Source organism: Gopherus flavomarginatus, chromosome 5 (genome assembly GCF_025201925.1).
Source record: "Gopherus flavomarginatus isolate rGopFla2 chromosome 5, rGopFla2.mat.asm, whole genome shotgun sequence".
NCBI classification, from domain to species: domain Eukaryota; kingdom Metazoa; phylum Chordata; order Testudines; family Testudinidae; genus Gopherus; species Gopherus flavomarginatus.
Window position 1 is genome coordinate 56,167,259 of NC_066621.1, and position 25,294 is coordinate 56,192,552.

At 40.7% G+C, this 25,294-nt stretch overlaps 1 protein-coding gene across 23 annotated transcripts in view; it reads left to right on the top strand.

The window, feature by feature from the left end:
* Positions 1-9,065, top strand: part of SOX6 (SRY-box transcription factor 6) — a 458,734-nt gene extending 449,669 nt beyond the window's left edge. For all 23 annotated transcript variants that reach the window (XM_050954523.1, XM_050954527.1, XM_050954538.1 and 20 more), the window contains one exon: positions 1,906-9,065. In XM_050954523.1, coding sequence (XP_050810480.1) covers positions 1,906-2,209 — 304 coding nt within the window. In that variant the 3' untranslated portion in view covers positions 2,210-9,065. The remainder of the gene's footprint in view (positions 1-1,905) is intronic.
* The last annotated feature ends 16,229 nt before the right edge of the window (positions 9,066-25,294 follow it).

Sequence of the window (25,294 nt, forward strand, 5' to 3'; positions counted from 1 at the left end):
TTATGGTAGAAGGAAAAATGCTAATCTTTCTCTAACACTGCAAAGAAAGGGATAGCACAGAACATTCTGCACGTGTCCACAGCAGTCTCTTCACTTGAGCTAAGAGCACTGTTTTCACCATCAGTTCTCATATCTTGGCCATTAGTAACTAGTTGCCCACTTATGAAAAAAAAATGTTTCTTCTAGGGATTAGACAGTCAAGGGTCATGCACAAATGCCCTCTGCAATTTCTTCGCTTTGTGCTCTCTTGAAAAGAAATCTAGCACACAGAATTGTGGGAAACCAGTCCTGATTGGGACCTGTAGGCACTACTGCAACAGACATAATACACATTAAAAATACTGGTTTCTAAACAGTTTATATATTGGAAGGGTAAGCCCCACTGATGTTGCTGTATAAAAACACTGCTTTTCTCAGAAGAGCTTTCAGAGTTAATACTGTGGAGTTCTTCAAAAGGTTTTTTTGTCAATTTATTAATGATATTAAAAGAAATACCAGGAAGAAAGATTAATGTCGGCATTAGAACTGGGTGAATAGTGTGAGAAAATTACACATGGACATCTTTGTGACTTCTAAAAAGAATGTTGCTGCAACCATTTGTGGACCCACTTATTTATTTGCTTTTGGCAAACAAACTTTCAGGTGAATGTTTCTTTTGTCTGAACGATTATGGAGAGGGAATGAAGTGGAATGAGGGAAAGAGACACATTTTGTATCCATGTGTATTTTTCTGTCACAAAAGCATGTTGTGCAAAGCCTTAAGAAATGAAAATTCTCTGCTCATATATTATAATTTAACCAAATCAAGATGTCTCTAGCTTCACTGCCTCTCAATCTCTCAGCAAAATCTTTTTTCTTCTCTGTTCTTTTCGGATATTCAAGCTTAGATTAGGTAAAGATTGAGTGGGGGAGGGGCTGGAGTCACTTTCAGAACAAAATCCCATAGAGATATGTTCTATATGGAATGTTATGATTTCACAGGCTCCCATGGTTCCTGAACCTGGAGTAGTTTGATTTCCTGGTAGCTCAATGGTGTGATATTTAGCATGATTGTAGTCTCATGTCAATGAGTGAATGAGATTAACGCACAAATGACAGTTTTTGCACTCTTTCTCTTAATCACTGATCAGGACAGGCAAGTGAATAAGGACAGACACAAGGATTGATAGTAAGCAGCAGGCTGAAACTTAGCAATCTTCATTGACTGTCTATCCTGTGCACTGAGTGAGACAGAGGTTCTGAAGAACAAATACTAAGTGATCATGAATTTAAGGACTATGGGTAAAATATCTAAAGTGCTTAAGTGCCTGAGGAGCCTAAGGCCCATTGTAACATAAGTACTTAGGAACCTAAGTCTCATTGACTTTAAGTTAAGTCTCAATTACTTTATTACTCAGTAATAAGGTCTGTGAAGGGTGTAGTACTATTCACAGTAGTCAGTTGAAGAACTTACACTGGAACTCATGGTCTCCTCTGGGTGCTCAGCACAGTGAATATTATTCACAATAAATTATTTGACCAGCTCTCCTATGTATGGCTGCAAGGCTGGGACTACACAGAGACATTTGAATGGCCGGTTTGAAGCTGCAGAAGCCAGCTTTGACAAAGTCGTATCTACTAGAACATTTAGTGACATTTTGCAGTCTATTTTATGTTAAACCACCCAATAGCTGAATGCATCAAAGATGTGAAACTGCGAGTTGCTGAGCAGCTTTATCTCCAGTTGCACTTGACAGGAGCAAAGGGCACTCTGCACCTTGCAGGATCAGAATCTGGAACTCAAAGGAGTATACCAATATGTTCTGTAGAAACCATGTACTTTACTTTTGTTTGGTATGCACAGTAGGGTTCCACTCCAGATCTAAAGTAAAGGTAATCGTGTTCCACTCTTGTGTTTCCTTGCAGACAGCAGCCTCAGATTCCAATCACCACAGGAACAGGTGTTGTCTATCCTGGTGCTATTACTATGGCAACTACCGCACCATCACCTCAGATGACATCTGATTGCTCTAGTACCTCTGCCAGTCCAGAGCCCAGCATCCCTGTCATTCAGAGCACTTATGGTATGAAGACAGACAGTGGAAGCCTTGCTGGAAATGAAATAATAAATGGAGAGGATGAGATGGAAATGTATGAGGACTATGAGGATGATCCCAAATCAGACTATAGCAGTGAAAATGAAGCCCATGAGGCTGTCAGTGCCAACTGAGGAGTGTTTGCAGAATTAAAGTACTCTGACTCTTTTGATTTTTTGTTTTTTTGTTGAACAAAAAGTTCTTAAAGAGCCTGCATGCATGTGTGGCTCCTACAGTTACATCAGCAGAATGGTCTTAAATGTTTCTTAACGTGTGAGACAGATTGTTCCCCTAATTTTCATGAACCTGTTTTTTTTTTAATTTAGGTGAAGACATATATTAAATATCAGACATTGGGACTTGAAAACTTATATGAATCAATAGCTGTCTTACAAGTCTTACCTTTTGTCTCTTGTCTTTTTTTTTTTCTCCCCTATTTGGATGCTGATAGAAGTTTAAGTTTTTGTTTTAGATGGGGGTTATACATTCTCACTCAGGTATGCTGTGTCAGCCTACAGGTTGTGAATGTGTTTTTATTCTGGATTATTTTAGAAAACAAAAACTGCAGATTTCATATTGTGACACAGAACAAGTCCACAAGTGTACCCATCTGTGTGTCAGAGCTCATCTTTTAAACAAACTCTGAATTCCACTTTTTCCACATGTATAGCTGAACTTCTGATGTGCCAAACTTTTCATAACTTTTGAATCTTAACATTTTAAAAAAGTCTTAAGGGAGACACTGTAAAGTCTTAGACAATCCTTTGGCATCTTAAAAAAATATATGTAAAACATAATTTTTTTTCCAGAAAATGGTAAAGTACTCAGGAATCTGGAGACAGGATATTCTTAAGTAGTGAATAAGATTGCCACAGTGCATGTGCCCAATTGCTTTTGCCTCTTGATATGCTATTAGCGCAAAATATTAAGCACAAAAGCGCGATCACCAGCTATGGACAGGCCTGTCTTAGCAGTGTGAGGCCACCTCTGACTACATTCTTTATCCCTTTGCTTTTAACCCTTGCATTCAGTCTTAACACATTTTCTCTTAAATAATTTATTCATTCCAGAATGTCAAGGGTGCAAATACTTAATATTTATTTTAAAATGTACTGTTGGTGGCATTACATTTATAATTCCTTATGATTGTCTTAAAGAGCCCTTTCACTTTCTTCCCCCAAAACGTGCAGGTGCCTGAAAATAAAAAGTGCACCTGCTTTCCAAAATGAAAGTGGAATTTGTGAATGGAAAATCCAATTATTTCCATAACACTATACATCCAAAGAACATCTGGAACCACTATACTGCATGCAATGCAGTATAGAATGGATACTTTTAATATGTACATACAGTACATATACTCCTATATATTTCTGTGTGTCATGATACACACCTATACTTATATAATATACAGATGAACAATCAATGGAGACAGGTGCATTCAATATCTCTTCAGAGTCTGCATGGATGGCTTTGTAAGGCCTGTAGAATCAAGTAGTGAATCAACGTTCTGTACATCCCCATTCCAATGGTGACCTGCAGGAGCTTTCTGATATCTTCAGTGTATTTATGCAGTGATTTATTTGTGAAATTCCTTGAGGGAAAACTCACACAAATATTAGTTGCATGGGAATGGGAGCTGGAACTCCTGAGTTCCTTTGCTGGCTCAGCCATTGACTCGCTGAGTGACTTTGGGCAAGTCATTTAAGCCACAGTTCTATGAACACTTACGTAAGTATTTAATTTTACTCACATGTATGAGTCTAACTACATATGTGTTTGCAGGATTAGGGCCTTAATGTCTCTGTGCCTCAATTTCTCTATGTGTAAAATGAGGATAATGATGTTTCTTTATATCATAGGGGTATTAAGAAACTTTATACATAATTATAAGGTGATTTGGGATATTTGGATGAAACCTGCTATAAAATGCAAAATATTATTATTGTATTATTAGAAACAATATCAAAGACAAAGAAAACTTCTGGAAAATATATGGGGGGAAAAGAGAGGGAACACTCCTAGGTTGAGTAGTTATTGAATGTTCAGAGACAAAGAGAATATAAAAAGGGAGAATTTTTCTTTTTTTCACTCCCATTCCACTCTTGATACTCACAAATAACTCAGTGTCCATAATAGTACTGGGGGTCTGATCCTGCACTTGAGCTGAGCGTCCTCAACTCCCACTGACTTTACTGCAAGTTTAAGGTGTTCAGCACCTCCGCGAAACAACACCTTGCAGAATCAGATACATGCAAATAAACATATATGGACCTGATCCAGCTCCCATTGATTTTAATGAGCATTGGATCAGGCCCCATATGACTAAATAGGTACAGTGTTAATACAAGTTATCTTCATGCCCACCACACAATCTTGTAAAGCTTCCTGTAAGATCTAATGACGAGTCGCTGTGCTGTGAGCTATCATTTCTCTCACAACTGCAGCTGTTTGAGTAGTGATAACCGGTTTCACCACTGTAGGAATCACATCTAAATGTGCAAAAACAAAGAAGATTGTTCAGTTTACAGGACGATTTATAAGGATAATGACACAGAAACACAGTGGTCAAATTTCTCTGACCATTTTGTAATTTGGAACAAAATGCTATATTTTTACTATTTATTAAGTGTGTTCTAAGTCCATGTCTAATAGCAATAAACTGGTCTAGCCAAGACTTTAAAGGCATATGCTGTGTCATTAGCTGGTGAGCGCCCTCTTTAAGCTGGCTAAGGTACTGATAGAAAGTGTTTTTTTGTTCTTAATATTTCCTGGAGATTTGAGCTGTTTTTAATACATCTAGCTTGGATTAGGTGGGAGGATACTCTATTATTTCCTAAAGAACAACTATTTATTAATGTCTTACAGATTTCACTATTTCTAAATAGCTCTCCTTCCCCCCACCTCATTTCTTTTCTCTTTCTCTTTTCTTTCTGGTGCTGTTGCATAGGTAGAATGCTGTACTGCTAGCATTTTTTTTATGTAATTATTTTTGCACAAAGGCAAACATTTAGATTAGTAGGTTAATTTTTTTTAATTTTATGACCATGCCAAAATAATATTCTGCAGGCTGGTGGAGAACAAAGGACTGTTCTTTAGGACTGAAACTTGATTTTGCTTGTAGTACAAAAAACACACACACTCACAGATGTTGTTTCGTAAGTGTTATAAGCACTGGATATAAATGGTATTTTTTATCACTTCTGACTAATGTGAAACTGTTGTACGAAAACTATATGAACAAAAGTCATCTGTTTCGACTCGTGTGGGCCTGCCTCACAGTTGCCGGATTTGAGTCATTTTTATGTCTTATTTCATTTATTTATGCAAAATACATGTATGTATGAACACTTTGTTTTAGCTCCCGCCCTGCCTCAATGTTCATGTTCTGTCACTTAAAGCCACATTCTTGAAAATGATTGGCTATTCAGGAATCACCAGATTGTAAAACCTGCATTTATTGGTTGGAGAAGTGGGAGGGAAGTAACTGAATCTAAATTGCGCATATAAGCATTTTATTGTATTTATTAGCCGACATTGGCTCTAAAATGTCAGTGGAAATCAAGGAAGGACAATCATAAGGAAAAATTATGATTTTTTAATTGGAGCTCAAAACAAAGTTTTTAATGAATTTACCATCTCATTTTAGATATTTTTAAACATTGTGTAAATATAACATAGGAAATAGAATTTTATTTTTTGTTCATGGATACTTAGTGAAGCATAAGTTATGTATTTACTTTGGTTCTGTATCAGTGTATGTTGGTCCATATTAAATGCTGACAAGTCACTGTACCTCATGTAGATGCTGAATTTACACCTGCAGTGTGAGAGCAGTATTGTGGACCTGTAGCTGGGACAGCAAGATGCCTCACTTGTGCTCTCTTTGAATTTTAATTGCATATTCCACAAACAGAATACTTTTTTTCTTTTTTCTTATAGAAAGTTTATACATATCAAATTTCCAGTATAGCTGGTAGGAAACTCAATTTGCTTTGTGAATCCGAGCAAAACTGATGAAATAGTTTCATTCCTATTTGAAAGCAGATAATGGCATTTTGGAGGCAACAACACGTGCCTCAAGAAGATTATCATCATTAAGCGAGCCCTTGCAAAGCTAATTAGATTTAATACTGTTAAACTGTTGATTGCTGTGTTCATTATGTCATGATATCGTCATATCAGGAGTTAAAAACAGGAAGAAATATTGGCACAGAGGCCATGTGGAATTGTTTTCTAAGCATTGAGTTTAAGTACCGCAGAATAATTCTGAGTTTAAAATAATCATGCCATTCAGGTAATGCACAAATATAGTAAAGCTATTTTTACTGTGAACTGAAACAGTTTTACAGTATAGTTCCCTATTTAGTTAACAGATGCAATATATTTTCTTTTTGGAAACTTATAAAAAACTTATTTTCAAGAGAAGAACACTCCTGAAGCTGTCTGGTGCCAGCTAGCGGTAAATTGTTGACTTCACTTGGTGTTTGACGAAACAGAAATTAGTCTTAATGGAATAGAACCTCTGATTTTCAAGGTACATGTTTACATGGGGAAGCAACCCTCTTGGAAGGGCCCAATTCTGATCCATGTACACGTTCATGTATCACCATCTAGCTTGTGAAACCAGCTGCTGAGAATGCATGGGATCAGAAAGTTCTCCTAAATTGGTGTGTTTAGGCTCATCAAGAGGTAGGGTAAGGGTAAAAGATGGGATTGCTACAGAGTGGGAACTCCAAAATGAGTGACTACACTATTATTTCAGTAGGGTTATGTACAGAAAGTACTACGCCCTGTGAAAAGAGTACAACAGTCGGTTGAAAATAATGATTGTTTAGAGTGTAAACAGAACCATGCCCTAATACTAAATTCAAGCATGGTCCCCGCATTGTCCCTATGGATTACTGTTTTTGTGTTGTCAAAGACATGAAATTTCTTAAACTTTATCAAAATCATTTTTAGTAAGAAATATTGCAAGGCCCCCAGCAAAACACAAGTATCTGCTTAACTTTAAGCATGTGAGTAGTTCCATTGAAATGAATGCAACACCACTAAGTTGTTCAAAGTTAAGCATGTGCTTAAATCATTTGCTGACCCAGGGTTACACTGCCAACAACTGCACTAGAAATTCAGCCAGTAGAAAGTATGATATAAATAATATTCTTATATTTTAATGAGAAGTTGACAAACGGTCTCAGACCCCAGGCATTTGCATGCTTGTTCAAGACTCAAGTTGGCACTTAAGCGTGTTCATTTAAAAAAATATTATATAACCTCATTTGATCTTTTACAAAATACTTACTCTTGCTCCTTAAATAACTTCTTCATCCAAACACCTTTTTTTATATAAACCCATTATAGTCTGTGATTTTTCTCAGATATTACATTTTTGATATACTGTAATTCCCTGATCCTACTACAGAACAAAAAAAGCATTAAAAGATATGTATATGGAAACATATTTCATTTGACTCCGCATCCCTTTTATGTACCAGATGCATTTAAAAAAGCTGACAAAGAAGTATTCTGAGAGTTCACACATTGGGTGCAAAGGGATGGGGGAGGGGCTAAAGGAAAACGTATCAAATTGGTATTTATGGCAATATGAAAGCTATAAAGCAATTTAGTGACATTGCTTGCTTTGTAATTTCCGCTTTCTTAAAAAACACAAGTGAGGTCCTTGGTGCTCTTAGAGTATGGGGAATGTGCAAATATTTAACTGTTTGTATGCTGCACATTGCAGACCTGCTAGTGTGCATTCTCCGTTTGTCTTCCTTTGTCATTTGTGTTTTGTTTTCTCGAAAGCACCATTTTTTTCCTTCTTCAGCTTGTAACAGAGTAGGATGTTTAGCATTTATGTTCACTCATTATTGTATTTGCCATGTAAAAATTTTTTTATTACATTAAGGCAAGCTTATAAGCTGTTACTACATAACTTATCTTACTGTAACTCTTATTTCCTGACATTGTAATTTGTTTGTGATGTATATTGTGAGATTGTACTCTATGTTAATTTAATCAGCACAATTCACTGACATGCTGGACTGACATGCTAGCTGCTGTTTCCAATTGTAAAGTTTGTGTAGAGCTGTTGGGACAACTGAGACTCTCTTGTCAAGGTACTATGCTTTGGTTCCTATAGCAACACTGTGGGTGTGGCTCTTAAAATGCTAGAGCTGCTGTTTGTACACCCACTAGCAAATTTTAACTGGCAGGTTTTCTTTGTAGAAATTCTATATACAATGCAGGTACCTACCCTGGGCCCATGGCTGGTAAATATTTGGGCGTTTAGAGGAAAAACTAGTGTCTATTGCTGCTTTGAATATGTTTTAAAGTCTGAAAATGTAAATAATTTATCAAAAAAAATCTTGTACAGTCCAGTGTAAAGTTTTTAAATGAACTTAAAGGTTGCCATCACATCTTACTCACACTCTCCTCTGGATACAGTAAAAACGAAAAAAAGTTTGCTAAGGATATTGATTTAAAACAAAATCTGCTCTCAATTAAAAAAAAGAGAATCCTTATTCGTAGCTGTGCTTCATTGCATAAACAGACGACTTGGATTTTGTTGTGCAGTATTGACGTGAGGTAAATTAAATATTAAATAATCTTTCAGTGGTACATTTAAGAGTCTTCTCCTCCTCTGCCTCAGTAATAAATGGAAAAGACACAACTGAAAGACACAGTCCTTAGACAGTATATTTTGGTGTATGTTGGCACCTTACCTACATGTTTGGGATTGTGGGGGGATTTTTTTTTTTTTTTTTTTTTGCACAAGGTGCTTTCCTGATATGTTAAACATGTCATCTTTGGGTAATACCGTATATGCCATGATAGGGGTATAGACCCCTCAGGGGAGTGTCTATAAGACTGCCTATTTATGCTCATTTACCTCAAGACTGTCCTCTCTACCCTTAATCTATTCACCATCACTCCATCTTTTGTACTGCTGTTGACACTTACAAATTAAAGATAAATTTTGTTTTATGACACATGCGTGTGGCTTTTTCTATGCCTCTTCCATTATGTGTCCCCTCTTTGCCTCCTTTATTTTTTCCCCATCCCAACATAAAACACTTTAACTAACTATAGGCAAACTCAACAACATGAAAAACTGTACGGCCATATTGCTTTGTCTGGGAACTGCTCTCTTTTCTATATTATGATTGGCTTTGAGGTTAGTAATTACTTAGTCACAGTTCTCCTAGGAAAAGAATAAATTACATTGAAGTATTCTGTAGTAAGTATAATGTAATAGAGACTGATGGCTGTGCATTACATCAGATTTTAGGCCTGTTTCTGTTATTGCACAAGCCAAACATCTCCAGATGTCCAAGAAGAAATGAATCCTTCCATCCCTAGAGACAACATGACACACAAGCCTATTAAAAGTATACATCAAGTTATGAAAGCTCTATGATTAAACATTTAGGGTCAAATGTGGATGCCAATGAAGTAAATGACCCAAAAAATTGACTTGAGTGATACTAAGATTTGGTCCTTAGTAAATAATGGAAGAGTTATTCCACTGCAACTGCAAGACTAAACCCCCATCAAGGAAGAAAAGGAGCACAATGTCCCTTTAGCTATTGGAACTGCACTACAATTCAGTATGACATGGAAATCACCAGACTGCATCAGAAAACAAAGACAGGAAAGTGACAGGTCCAGCTTAAAGTGAGGGAAACCCAGAGCTGAGGCCTATGCTCTTGTTACCATGTCTAGGTTTTGAGCACACCGAGTAGGTCTGAGATAAGGGTTCAGATCCATTGAAGCCAATTTATACCAGTTGAAGGGCCCACGGTGCAAAGTTAGCTTTTATTTTGAACTTTCAAACATTTAGTAATTAGCTATGAGTCTTTTCATGTTTATAGCTGAGAAAAATGATCACAAAGACACATAGTAATTGCATGAGTGTCCATTAAGAGTACAAGGGGATGAGGAACAGGATGTGAGGAGCCACTGCTCCTGACACCAGCAACCAGGCAAACAACTTCCTTGAAACACAAGAGTGTGCTAGGAGTTACACCCAACTAGTACATCATGGAGGGAGCCATGTCCCCAGAAGAGTGAGCTTCTGGAAGACAAGACTGTCGAGCAAAGGCAGCTAGTGTGTCTACTGAAACCAGCTGCAATTATTAGCTGACAGCAGCTCAGTGAGCACACTGTCCCTTCTTGTGGGAGCAGCAAAATGTGCTTGCGATGCGTGGTGGTGACCAACCCTGAACAATCTTGCCTTGCGCCATCAGATTTCATTATATGGAGGACACAGTTGACAGCCTTTCTATTCATCGTTAGTGCTCTGGCTTGCTTATGATATGGTATTTCAAATCCTAAATGTATAGGATATAAGCTTAAGCCTTAATGAGATTAATAATAAAAATACTCTGCATGCACGTGGAATTTTTGAGATGAAATAGCAAAGTGATTGCCAAATATCTGTTTAGCCTCACAACTCCCCTGTGAGATGGGTACGTATTATTACTCCTGGTTTAGCAATTGGGAAACTGAGGCACAGAGAAGTTGAGCAACTTCTCTGAAAACAGCAAATGACAACAAGTGAGGGGAACAAGCAAGATTAGAATTTAGAAGCTCCTCATGCCCAGTTGTGGTTTCATGCCACTAGAACACACTGTTCTGAGAGCAGAACCCAAGCTGCATCTTTAGCATACAGATTTCATTCAACACGCACAATGACTAGTTTGATGCCATTGTGGTTTATTACTGTTAATATTTTTCTAAACTGGAATGTGCTTTATGAAGTTCTGCTTTCTCATTGGTTGCTGTGCTGGTATTTTTTCAGGAGTTAATTACTAGCATAAAAGCCAAACAGTAGCAGCTGGCCCAGAAGAAAAAAGAAACAGTAATTGATTTATTTTTAAATATATGGTTGATAATAGCAACCATGAGCTCCCAGGTTGTGTCTTTCCCAACACTTAATTACCAGATGGGTTAAGGTCTTCAACTATTGCAATTGGTCATTAGCTACCAGGAAGTGTCCTTCCTGTCATCCGTTATTGCTTAATTGTATGGAGACCCACTGCAGTATAGGCCTGTTAAAGCTGTGGATTAATTGGACTCTGGCCCTTAATAGTTCTAATAGTCTATCATATCAAGGCCACAGTAGGTTAGCAGTTAGGTTCTTGACGTGATAGTCCATAACAAATTCTTTCAGAGCTATTCTAGTTTATATTAATGCCTATTGGATGATTGACACAGTAAAACATAATTGCCCTGAAGAAATCATTTTGGTCAGTTGTATTAAGAACCATTTAGTGACACTTTAATTCACTTTGATACGGTAGCCTCTAAAAGCTTCTATGCTCATATTAAAGCCTACTTAGCCACTAGTGTAGTGTTGCAGTTCATCAGGGAAGGATCACTCACTTTTGCTATGGAGCGCAACAGGTTCTCATAAGTGTTTCAAACATTTTCCCTCAAATAGTCTATCAATTTACAAAAACTCTTGAATTCCCTTCAGCTGTGTTTATGACCCATTGTGCGTGTACTGTCTGCAAATAGTTTAGCAAATAACTTATTGGCAAGAATATTCCTGCAAACAGCAGATTTTTAGAGAAGGTCAGAGGAATAATCATGGACAGTGAAATCTGAATGTGTATTTGCACCAAAAACCTAATTCTGGCCCCAGTTCAGCAAGATATTTAATCATGTGTCTAATTTAAATTGTGTAAGTGAAATACCTTAAGTTAGACACATACTGTGGGATCCACAAAGGGACTTAGACTTCTCCACATGGAGCATCACAGCACCTAACTTTCAGGTGCTTAGTAACTTATGGAGCAACACTGCAATTCACCTAGCAGAGTTGGGGGTATTAGGCACCCAAAAGATGAATGGAGGTGCCTAAAAATGTGATCTACTAAATCCAGCATGCTAGAGGCCAGCCAATGGCAGATGCTGACCAGAGAGGTTAATCTCCACTTTTCTCTCTGACAAAGGCATCTAAATGTGGGCTGCAGTGAAGTGCCTAGCTCTGCTAGTGACCCACAAACAAGAATCTCTCTCCTTGAGCTGGATAGCTTCAGCACCTAAGTCATCTCTTGTGAGAATGAGTTAGGCACCTGCCTCACACCACACAAAAATGGGAGGGAAGGAGGTGGCGGTAGGCCTGGGGTTAGCGCTTTCACTGGAGATGTGGTAGAGTCCAGATCCAGTACCCTCTCCCTACTAGAGGGGGAAGGAAGGATTGGAATATGGGTCTACAATACCTCTTTAGAGCTCACTCCCACCACTGGACTATGGGATATGCCGATGTAAACCAACCCTCTGAGTCCAGCTTGTAACCATATGTAGGCATCATGGCAGGCTCTGGGTATCATGCCACAGCATCCGTGGACATTAATTTGGCATGTTCATCACAAGTGTTCAATGGTGGCTTGTATAGGCACAGGAGCAGGGTCATGCTATGGTTTCCGGATGCAGATGTATGCTCCATTAACCACTCCCAAAGTGCATAAGAAGGCTGCCAGCCAGTACAATTCCACCATATTTTTCCCACTGGATGGCTGGGTCGGTGGGGAAATCAACGTACTCTTGTTACTTGTCCAGTGATGACCTCCAGAAATTAGTCCAGCACTCTGGCAAACATAGGCTGCTGACGAGTGTCTGTGCAGTGACCTGCTGAAAAGCTCTTGTGGCCAGTATGGCCAGGGCAGTGCCGACTCTTGAGGCGATGAATAGTGCCTGGCTCCTGCGGGTGCTGGCAGACAGGTCATCCTGCAGGATATTGCAAAGACGGTGGCATGTGATTGGGTCCAGCCTACTGGGCTGGATAGAGACAGACTGGGGAGATTCCCCTGGAAGTGGGGAACAGCTGGTTTTCGCAGATGGTGGCTGGACTCAGGTTTGGAAAAGTATTTAGGGCAAAATTTCCCGGACTTGGCACTTAACATTAGGCTTCTAAACCCCTATTTAAACAGCTAAATATATCAGTGGCCTAATTTACAAAACTGCCAAGCGCCTTTACCTCATTAACTTCAATGGCTTTTGTGGGTTCGCGGCACCTATGACAATCAAGCCGCTTAGATTTAGGGGTCTTAACATGAGTTTAGGAATATAATTGTAGACACTAGGCTTTAAAAATGTTGTGCCCAATGCCAAGCTCACTTGTAGTTACCATAGCAAAATAATAGTCTTAGATGCATGTCTGATGCTAATAAAACAGTAGCTCTCACATGCAGTTATTCTAACACCTTAGTATCAGGTTAACGACTTATTCAGGCCCAGATCCTTAAAGGTATTTAGGTATCTAACTCCTATTGAAATCAATACATTTGAGGATATGTGTCATAAACAGATAGTTAAGGGTTAATGTCTCTTTTACCTGTAAAGGGTTAAGGAGCTCAGTGAACCTGGCTGACACCTGACCAGAGGACCAATAGGGGGACAAGATACTTTCAAATCATGATGGAGGGAAGTCTTTGTTTGTGCTTTTTGTTTTGTTCGTTGTTCACTCTTGGGGCTAAGAGGGACCAGACGTACACCCAGGCTTTCCCAATCTTTCTAAAGCGGTCTTTCATGTTTCAAAATTGTAAGTAATAGCCTGGCAAGGCGGATTAGTCTTATGTTTGTTTTCTTAATTTGTAAATGTGTCTTTTTGCTGGAAGGATTTTTACCTCTGTTTGCTGTAACTTTGAATCTCAGGCTGGCGGGGGGGTCCCTCTAGCCTATATGAATCTGAGTACCCTGTAAAGCATTTTCCATCCTGATTTTACAGAGATAACTTTTACTTTTTTTCTTTCTTTAATTAAAAGCTTTCATTTAAGAACCTGATTGATTTTTCCTTGTTCTAAAATCCAAGGGATTGAGTCTGAACTCACCAGGGATTGATAGGGGGAAAGGGGGGATGGTTAATTCCTCCTTGTTTTAAGAGCCAAGGAGTTTGGATCGGTGTAAAGCCTCTCAAGGCAACCCAGGGAGGGTAAAGTCTAGGGGGAAAAGGAGGGGTATGGTTAATTTCTCCTTCTTTTAAGACCCAAGGGGTTTGGGTCTGGGTTCCCCAGGGAAGGTTTTGGGGGAACAGAAAGTGTGCCAGAAGCTAACTTCTGGCTGGTGGCAGCGTACAAGATTTAAGCTAGTAATTAAGCTTAAAAGTGTTCATGCAGGTCCCCACTTTTTGTACCCTAAAGTTCAAAGTGGGGGAAAAACCTTGACATGATGAGCAGCAGTTGGGATTTTTAGGAACCAAAAGCCAGTAGGATTTTTTTTTTCTCTCCTTTCTAGCTGCTTGGAAAGCAGCCTGAGGGCAGAAGTGTTAAGTTTTTAACAAGGGTCTTTGTTAAGAGGAGGCTTCAAGCTGTGAGCCAGCAAACAGCCAGCAAAAGGCATTTACAAGTTGAATTGTTTTCTTTCTTTCTACCTTTTGTGTACAGCTAGTTAGAAAATCTCTGTTAACCAAGCAGCCTGAGCTGAAGCATCCCAGTCAGTAAGCTGCAGGGGGGTGCGGCCAGCACAAGAAAGCAGAAAAATGAGTGCCAAGAAAACAGTTAAACAGGAAAATGGCTAGGCTGGACGCAGAAGAAAAACTCAAAGAGGCTGACCGCAGGAGACAGCTGGAGATAAGAGAAAGAGAAGAAAAAGCCAAAGAGGCTGACCACCGGAGGGTTCTGGAGCTCCAGAGGGAGGCCCTGGAATTAGAAAAGGCTAAGCAGGATGGGAAAAGCCAACCCTAACAACCCTTCTCCAGGTACCATTCCCTATCCCAGGAAATTCCCCACCTACAAGGCAGATGATGATACTGAGGCCTTCTTAGAAAATTTTGAAAGGACCTGCCATGTTACAACATCTCTACAGACCAGTACATGATAGAGCTGAGGCCACAGCTCAGTGGACCCTTAGCAGAGGTGGTGGCTGAAATGCCTAAGGAACACATGAAAGATTATGAACTTTTTCAAACCAAGGCCAGAATCAGAATAGGGCTAACACCTGAGCATGCCTGTCGGCGGTTCAGAGCCCTAAGGTGGAAACCAGATGTGTCATTTACCCGACATGCCTACCAGATTGGAAAGAATTGGAATGCCTGAATATCAGGAGCAAATGTTAACTCTCTGGAAGAGCTGTCCCTCCTAATGCAAATGGAGCAGTTCTTAGAGGGTGTTCCTGAGGAAATAGAAAGGTACATCTTAGATGGGAAATCCAAAACTGTAATCGAGGCGGGGGAGATTGGAGCCAGATGGGTGGAAGTGGCAGAAAAGAAAAAAGCTACTAGCAAGGGGAGCAAATATCACAGGGGGCAAACCGAAAATAAACCCTATCACCTGGGGCAACGCAAGACCTCACCTACAACCCAAGGAAAGCCCTAGACACCCTATTGTCCCACCTCACCAGTCTCCAGCAACCCACCTCGGCCCAGTGACCAGTCAGCTGGGCGATGTTTTAAATGTAAAGAACTGGGACATATAAAGGCCAACTGCCCCAAAAACCCCAACTGAGTGCAGTTCATTACACCATCATCACACCAAAGATCCCCAGGCCCAGATGCCTCTCAAATACCCTTGGAGCAAAGGGAAACCTTGAGAGTGGGCGGAAAGAAGGTTATCACATGGAGAGACACGGGGGCACAAATGTCAGCTATCCACCAATCCTTAATGGACCACAAATTCATCAACCCAGAGGCACAAGTGACAATTTACCCATTCATGTCAAAATCTGTAAACTTGCCTACAGCTGAACTGCCTGTCCAGTACAAGGGCTGGTCAGGAATGTGGACTTTTGCAGTCTATGACAATTATCCCATCCCCATGCTACTGAGGGAAGACTTGGCCAACCAGGTAAAGTGGACCAAGAGGGTGGGAATGGTTACACACAGCCAAGCCAGGCAAGCTTCCAGACCCATCCCTGTTCCTGAGCCGTCCACAAGGGCCCCGTCTGTGTTACCAGAGACCCAGACAGAGGTAGTGGACCCGGATCCCCTGCCAATGACTGCAACAGCCACAGTGCATCAGTCCTAGAACCAGAACTGGAAAAGCAACCAGCACCAGAACCGTTGCCAGCACTGGCGCCAGCACTTGCAAACCCATCTCTAACCCCAACACCAGAGGGCGCCAGCGGGCCTGAACTGGCAGAAGCAGCAGACAACCCTACCCAAGAGGCTCAGCCAGAGCCTGAAATATCACATAGTGCACCAGCGGAAAGCAGTTCGCCATCAACGAAAACAACTCCATCACCTACGTCGCTTCCAGAAGGACCAAGCCCAAGTCCACAGTCTAAGGAGGAACTGGTGTCTCCAGCCTCAAGTGAACAGTTCCAGACTGAGCAGGAAGCTGATGACAGTCTTCAGAAAGCCTGGGCGGCAGCACGGAGCACCCCACCGCCTCTCAGCTCTTCTAACCGATCCCGATTTGTTGTAGAACAAGGATTTTTATACAAGGAGACTCTTTCTGGTGGACACCAGGAAGACTGGCATCCTCAAAAAACAGTTGGTAGTTCCAACTAAGTACCGGGGGAAGCTCTTAAGCTTAGCCCATGCTCATCCCAGTGGCCATTCTGGGGTGAACAGAACCAAAGACAGGTTGGGGAAGTCCTTCCACTGGGAGGGGATGGGCAAGTACATTGCTAATTATTTCCAGTCTTGTGAGGTGTGCCAAAGAGTGGGAAAGCCCCAAGACCAGGTCAAAGCCCCTCTCCAGCCACTCCCCATAATTGAGGTCCCATTTCAGTGAGTAGCTGTGGATATTCTGGGTCCTTTCCCAAAAAAGACACCCAGAGGAAAGCAGTACATACTGACTTTTGTGGATTTTGCTACCCGATGGCCAGAAGCAGTAGCTCTAAGCAACACCAGGGCTAAGACTGTGTGCCAGGCCTTAGCAGACATTTTTGCCAGGGTAGTTGGCCCTCCGACATCCTTACAGATGTGGGAACTAATTTCCTGGCAGGGACCATGAAAAATCTGTGGGAAGCTCATGAGGTGAATCACTTGGTTGCCACTCCTTACCACCATCAAACCAAGGGCCTAGTGGAGAGGTTTAATGGAACTTTGGGGGCCATGATATGTAAATTCATAAATGAACACTCCAATGATTGGGACCTACTGTTGCAGCAGTTGCTTTTTGCCTACAGGGCTGTACCACTCCCAGTTTAGGGTTTTCACCATTCGAACTTATGTATGGCCACGAGGTTAAGGGGCCATTACAGTTGGTGAAGCAGCAATGGGAGGGGTTTACTCCTTCTCCAGGAACTAGCATTCTAGACTTTGTAAGCAACCTACAAAACACTCTCCAACACTCTTTAGCCCTTGCTAAAGGAAACCTAAAGAATGCTCAGGAAGAGCAAAAGGCCTGGTATGATAAACATACCAGAGAGCGTTCCTTCAAAGTAGGAGACCAGGTTATGGTCTTGAAGGCGCAACAGGCCCATAAGATGGAAGCATCATGGGAAGGGCCATTCACGGTCCAAGAGCGTCTGGGAGCTGTTAACTATCTCATAGCATTCCCCACCTCAACCCTAAAGCGTAAAGTGTACCATGTTAATTCTCTCAAGCCCTTTTATTCCAGAGACTTACAGGTTTGCCAGTTTACAGCCCAGGGAGGAGATGATGCTGAGTGGCCTGAAGGTGTCTACTACGAAGGAAAAAATGACGGTGGTGTGGAAGAGGTGAACCTCTCCACAACCTTGGAATGTCTACAGCAGCAACTGATCAAGAAGGTGTGCACTAGATTCTCCTCATTGTTCTCAGCTACCCCAGGATGGACTGAACGGGCATATCACTCCATTGACACAGGTAATGCTCACTCAGTTAGAATCCCACCCTACCGGGTGTCTCCTCATGCCCAAGCTGCTATAGAATGGGAGATCCAAAACATGCTACAGATGGATATAATCCGCCCCTCTACCAGTGCATGGGCATCTCCAGTGGTTCTGGTACCCAAACTAGATGGGGAGATACGCTTTTGCGTGGACTACCGTAAGCTAAATGCTGTAACTCGTCCCAACAACTATCCAATGGCACGCACCAATGAGCTATTGGAGAAATTGGGACGTGCCCAGTTCATCTCTACAATAGACTTAACCAAGGGGTACTGGCAAGTACCGCTAGATGAACCCACCAAAGAAAGGTCAGCATTCGTCACCAATGCAGGGGTGTATGAATTTAATGTGCTTCCTTTCGGGCTGCGAAATGCACCCGCCACCTTCCAAAAACTAGTAGATGGTCTCCTAGCAGGATTGGGAGAATCTGCAGTTGCCTACCTCGATGATGTGGCCATTTTTTCTGATTCATGGGCAGAACACCTGGAACACCTGGAAAAAGTCTTTGAGCGCATCAGGCAGGCATGACTAACTGTTAAGGCTAAAAAGAGTCAAATAGGCCAAAACAGAGTGACTTACCTGGAACACCAGGTGGGTCAAGGAACAATAAACCCCCTACAGGCCAAGGTGGATGCTATCCAAAAGTGGCCCGTCCCTAAGTCAAAGAAACAGGTTCAATCCTTCTTAGGCTTGGCCGGATATTACAGGTGATTTGTACCACACTACAGCCAAATCGCTGCCCCACTAACAGACCTGACCAAAAAGACCCAGCCGAATGCAGTTAAGTTTACCCAGCTTAAAGCGACACTCATGTCTGACCCTGTGCTAAGGGCCCCAGACTTTGACAAACCATTCCCAGTAACCACAGATGCATCTGAGCGTGGTGTAGGAGCAGTTTTAATGCAGGAAGGACTGGATCAAAACTTCCATCCTGTCGTGTTTCTCAGCAAGAAACTGTCTGAGAGGGAAAGCCACTGGTCAATCAGTGAAAAAGAATGCTAGGCCATTGTGTATATCCTGGAAAAGCTACGCCCATACGTTTGGGGACGGTGTTTCCAGCTACAAACCGACCATGTTGCGCTAAAGTGGCTTCATACTGCCAAGGGAAACAACAAAAAACTGGTTCGATGGAGTTTAGCTCTCAAGATTTTGATTTTGAAATTCAACACATTTCAGGAGCTTCTAACAAAGTAGCTGATGCACTCTCCCGTGAAAGTTTCCCAGCATCAACTGGTTAAAAATTGTCCTTGAAATGTGAAAAGTCTTGTAGTTTTGCATAATTAGTGGTATATTGAAAGGTGCATGTGTTTTATTAATCTGTTTATTCTAAAGTTCTAGGAAGAAATCACCACCAGTGTGGTTCCACACTGTCTGAGATTTGGGGGGAGGGTGTCAAACAGATAGTTAAGGGTTAATGTCTCTTTTATCTGTAAAGGGTTAAGAAGCTCAGTGAACCTGGCTGACACCTGACCAGAGGACCAATAGGGGGACAAGATACTTTGAAATCTTGGTGGAGGGAACTCTTTGTTTGTGCTTTTTGTTTTGTTCGTTGTTTGCTCTTGGGCTAAGAGGGACCAGACGTACAGCCAGGCTTTCCCAATCTTTCTAAACAGTCTTTCATGTTTCAAAATTGTAAGTAAAAGCCTGGCAAGGCGGATTAGTCTTATGTTTGTTTCCTTAACTTGTAAATGTGTCTTTTTGCTGGAAGGATTTTTACCTCTGTTTGCTGTAACTTTGAATCTCAGGCTGGGGGCGGGGTCCCTCTAGTCTATATGAATCTGAGTACCCTGCAAAGCATTTTCCATCCTGATTTTACAGAGATAACTTACTTTTTTTCTTTTCTTTCTTTAATTAAAACCTTTCTTTTTAGGAACCTGATTGATTTTTTCCTTGTTCTAAAATCCAAGGAATTGAGTCTGAACTCACCAGGGATTTGTGGGGGGGAAAAGAGGAGGGATGGTTAATTCCTCTTTGTTTTATGATCCAAGGAGTTTGGATTGGTGTAAAGCCTCTCAAGGCAACCCAGGGAGGGTAAAGTCTGGGGAAAAGGAGGGGGGTGGTTAATTTCTCCTTGTTTTATGACCCAAGGGGTTTGGGTCTGGGTTCCCCAGGGAAGGTTTTGGGGAAACAGAAAGTGTGCCAGATGCTAACTTCTGGCTGGTGGCAGCGTACAAGATTTAAGCTAGTAATTAAGCTTAAAAGTGTTCATACAGGTCCCCACTTTTTGTACTCAAAAGTTCAAAGTGGGGGAAAAACCTTGACAATGTGGGTCTCAGTTCTTGTTAGTATTTTTTTGAAGTGAAGGTGGAGTAATGAATTTGGCATTCTCATTCTCTAAAAGGGTTTGGGGATTGTGAAATATGGAGCATGATTTTCACTTTTGTCTCATTTACGTCTAGCTAAATCAAACATCTAGCAACACAATCCATAATACTAAATCTTGTGACATGAACAGATTAATAGTGATACTGGGAAGGTGCTATCTCTAACAAGTGGTAACCACTATTGTATTATCACTGATTCTAAATTTTGGTTCTTTGGAACACATTTTGGGAAGGGGAGGCGGTTCCAGAAATGCTAAAATTTATGGTATAATAATTCAACAGGTAGTTGTTAAGAGGAAGATAATTATACATGATATGAAGAGGAGCAGTCTGTGTACTAGGAGCCATGTGTGTCCTCACTTCTGCATATTCAAGAAGGTAATGTAAGATTTTGGCAAAGGGAGAATAAAGAAGTGACTGGTGGTTTCTTGGCAGTGTAACTTGTGGTCTGGTCTCTCTTTTAAGGGTCTTGCTGAGGTGTATTGCAATTAGCACACCTATTTGATTGAAAGCAGAGAATCAACACACTCAGCCTACATGCATTTGAATTGCAATTCCTGTCAAATGATCTAAAATATTTGGGACACTGTATTCTTCCTACTACTGTAGACTGCAAGATGTGGTTAAAATTCAATAGAGTTAATTAAGAAAAACTGGAGTGCAAAGACCTTAATGATCAAATTACCCAATCACAATGAAATATCTCAGACATCAGGAAATCCACACTTGATGCAAGACTTCAGTTAATTCCACCAGAATAGCTGCAGCTGCGGTAAAAGCAAAGGATAAGTGCTGGAGATGCAAAAAAGAAAAGAAACTTGAACAGGGAGAAAAAAAGGGTTTTGGAAAACTTTCCGTACAACACCATCTACTTCCAGAGGATGAGCTCATCATTTTATAGACTGGGAAGTTTTTCTATTTGCAACAGTCTGGATCTAGGTGAAGAGGTGGGGGTGAGGGGCACATCCTAAGCTGACTCCATGGTTTCTCACAGTGGCAAAATCTGATTCTATATGAACAGATATCCTCTTCCATTCAGACTGGAGAGAGCAGTTAATGACCTGATAGCACCAGAGGGCTTCTTTTCAGGAGAACAAGTAGTTACAGATATTGCCTAATGTAGTTCTATTTCACTGCTTTATGATGATGATGATTTTCATTAAAATAGTCACACTTCAGATCATGGATGCATATATAAATAGATAGTAAAGTGTTAATAGATTATTACAATTAGCAGATGTCTTAATAAATGGTTAATCCACTGCTGTAGAGTTCTATATGTCTATTAATCATACAAACCTTTATTAAATATTTTAAAATGTACTCTTAATATGAAGTGTGACCAAAATAATTATATTCTCATAAATTTTGGGTCTCCTCCAACCTTTATTATGGTCAATGGAGAGATTTCATTGTAGTCAATAGAAGTTAGTTTAGGTCCTAACAGGGAAAAGCTCAGATAGTTTGTCAGCCAGAAAATAGAATGTTCTTTTTTATTAGTTGTTGCTAGTTTCTTATTACAATACAGTAGGACATTGCTCTTTGAAATGTCATCTGCCATTCTACAGTCACAATATTGTTAGTATGTCACATGGACCCAGACACAGTGAGTACTATGAAGCACTCATAGTTTTTCATTCTGCGGTAATGAAAAATGCCACAGTTACTGCAGATACCTGAGATGGTGAACATAAAGGTTTAATGTCACTCACTGCAAGTCTGTAGGATGCCAGTGCAACACCAGTTTGCCACGCTATGTCACCTTCTGGTATGTGTAGGTAATACCTATAATAGACCCAATTTCTGATGCCACAAATAAAATAGTATCATTATACCAATGATTATGCTCCAATGCAGTGTGCTGCTGATAATCATTCACCCTTACTAATAATTCCCTTCGGTATTTACCAGAAAAAAAATGACTACATTTTTGGAATAATGCTTTAAATGTACCATGAAGCTCAGGGGCTGGAATGAACAAATTCCCTTAAGCCCTGCTGCTTAAGGATGGCTAAGTGGGTAACTCATATTTCCAGTTTTCAAGAGTTATTGTTATTTTGCGGAACACTGAAAAAAGTTCTTTACGGTCCCTACCAGCTTGTGAGTACTCTCTCTCCCTCGTTCCATCTCCCTCTCTCTCATATGTTGTGCAAGGGTTTCAAGGGCTCGTTACCCGCAATTTGTGCCAGCTATTTCAAAAGAGTTCTGTATCCATTTGAGCACCTAAATTAGAGCCAGATCTTCAAATATTCATAGCGCTAGAGGTGATATTCTGTCTCTCTCTCTCTCTCTCTCTCTCTCTCATATAGATATTGATATGTATATGGACAAAAAGTTCAATATTTTGTAAAAAAAAATTCATCAACATTCATCCTGCCAATCAACATAGATCTGGTTGAAAAAATGTTAAATTTTGGAATTTTCAGCTGGAAAAAAAGGAACAAATATTTCACAAAAATATTCACTAGTCTTCCATTTTTCAACCAGCTTCATTCAGCACATTTGAAAATCTGGTGCCTAGAGTAAGTGCTGAACTGTCTTGAAAATGCAGAGAGAAAATAAAATGCTGTAAAATATCTGACCTAGAGAAAAGATGGAAACAAATATATTTCTCTGTTACCTACCAACTTTTAAGGATGTTTTGACAGTTTCTAGAACTGCTTTGATTAAACAGAGTTTATTCTGTGGCATGTTGAACTCTCAGTTTATTTTAATCTCAGGGAAAACATCTAGTGGCTAAAGTATTTACGAAGTCCCTTTTCCCTGTGTGTTACTGTTAGAACTGTATGTCTCGAACTGACGCACACTGTATGGAAAAACTCTATTAAGGTTTTGCATTATCCATGCAGAATTAGGTGGAGGTTTCCAAGAAATGGTGTGGCGTGTAATGTGTTATGGCTTTCATACTGCAGTTGGAAGCAAAAGTATTTTCTGACAGACCTCAGACTGGGTATAGGAAATTTAAATCCATTTTACTGGTCTAATTAAATGACCATTATAATCACAATGTGTGAGCAGTCAGATATCATATGAGAGTACTTCATTTATAAAAGTAAAGATTATCCTAACCTGGCTTTTGCCTACTGCAACTTTTGATACTAAGATTTTCAGAAGAATTTTAACTTGAGCTTCAGCTCATCATCTCCAGTGAGGAATGGAAAAGTGTTTAGTAGAGAGTTAGGAAAAAAATATCTAAGAGCCTGTCATAAACAGATAGTTAAGGGTTAATGTCTCTTTTACCTGTAAAGGGTTAAGAAACTCAGTAAACCTGGCTGACACCTGACCAGAGGACCAATAGGGGGACAAGATACTTTCAAATCTTGGTGGAGGGAAGTCTTTGTTTGTGCTTTTTGTTTTGTTCGTTGTTTGCTCTTGGGCTAAGAGGGACCAGACGTACATCCAGGCTTTCCTAATCTTTCTAAATCAGTCTTTCATGTCTCAAAATAGTAAGTAATAGCCAGGCAAGGCGGATTAGTCTTATGTTTGTTTCCTTAACTTGTAAATGGTCTTTTTGCTGGAAGAATTTTTACCTCTATTTCCTGTAACTTTGAATCTCAGGCTGGCGGGGGGGGGGGGTCCCTCTAGTCTATATGAATCTGAGTACTCTGTAAAGCATTTTCCATCCTGATTTTACAGAGAATTTTTACCTTCTCTTTCTTCAGTTAAAAGCTTTCTTTTTAAGAACCTGATTGATTTTTCCTTGTTTTAAAATCCAAGGGATTGAGTGTGAACTCACCAGGGATTGGTGGGTGGAAAGGAGGAGGGATGGTTAATTCCTCTTTGTTTTAAGATCCAAGGAGTTTGAGTCTGTGTAAGCCTCTCAAGGCAACCCAGGGAGGGCAGAGTCTGGGGGGAAAAGGAGAGGGATGGTTAATTTCTCCTTGTTTTAAGACCCAAGGGGTTTGGGTCTGGGTTCCCCAGGGAAGGTTTTGGGGGAACAGAAAGCGTGCCAGATGCTAACTTCTGGCTGGTGGCAGCATACCAAATTTAAGCTAGTAATTAAGCTTAAAAGTAATCATGCAGGTCCCCACTTCTTGAACTCTAAAGTTCAAAGTGGGGAAAAAACCTTGACAGCCCATCCCAGCAAATTCTTAATCACAAGTGATTCCACTAAAGACAAGGGGAATGGTTGTGTGACAAAGGGCAAGGAGTTAATGGGGGTAAACTCTACAAATTAAATAGTATCTCTTCCTTCTAAATGCCTTTTTTCTTAGGGCAGTCCTGTTGTGGGTGGAGTGAAAGACAAGGTGGTAGGTGCCATCTAGGTCTCTGAGTGCAGTCTAGGATGGCAGGAGCTGGCAACCTCTAATATTTTGCATGCATCCTGGGCGAATAGGGGCTGGCTCCTTTCTCCATTAAATGCATGAAACAAGGCTGAGCTCAGAGAATGCTCTCCAGATGCCTTCTGAGTCCTTTCACAAAGAGTTTGAGCAGTCTCAGCGAAGAGCTCCACCAGGAGGATGTGTGGGAGGCCATAAGGCAAGAGGAGTTGCTGGCACTGTCCTTTGAAGAGCAGCAGTAGCCACAGGAAGTGTGCCTGGAAGGCAGGAGTTCTGTCGGGCCTGCAGCCTGGTGGTAGTGTGAGGGTCCAGCAGAGACCTGCTGTTAGATGGGGCTCTGTGAGGATCAGCTCCCCAGTGGAAGGGGTGGGCTTTGCTTTCTGCTGAGAGGTTTTATGGATGAAAGGAGGGTTTTGCAATCCTCCAGGGGCACTAGTTGCTGCTGCAAGGGACCATGAAGGGTTTGCATAATCAGGTCAAAACACTGTCTCAGGCTTTTCAAACTAACAGCTTGATCCTGTGAAGCTCTGGGCAAATTCAGCTCCCATTGACACAACTGGCATTCACATAATCATGCCCTGAGATCCTCAATAAGTGTTATGGGACTTATGAGAGAATTCATAAAGCTGAGTTCTTCTCTGATTTAAAAAAAGAAAGCTGATGATCTCCTAAGAACAGCCTGCCAATTTTTCTCCCCTACTGTTGTTATGATTTACTACAATAAGGTGTTTGCAATTCTGTTCAGATACGGACTAAACTATCCACACACACATCAGATGCTAGCAAGTAGCTGAGGCAATGTAGAAATTAGAACTGGTTGAAATGGTTTTTTTGCTGAAAAAGGGGGTTT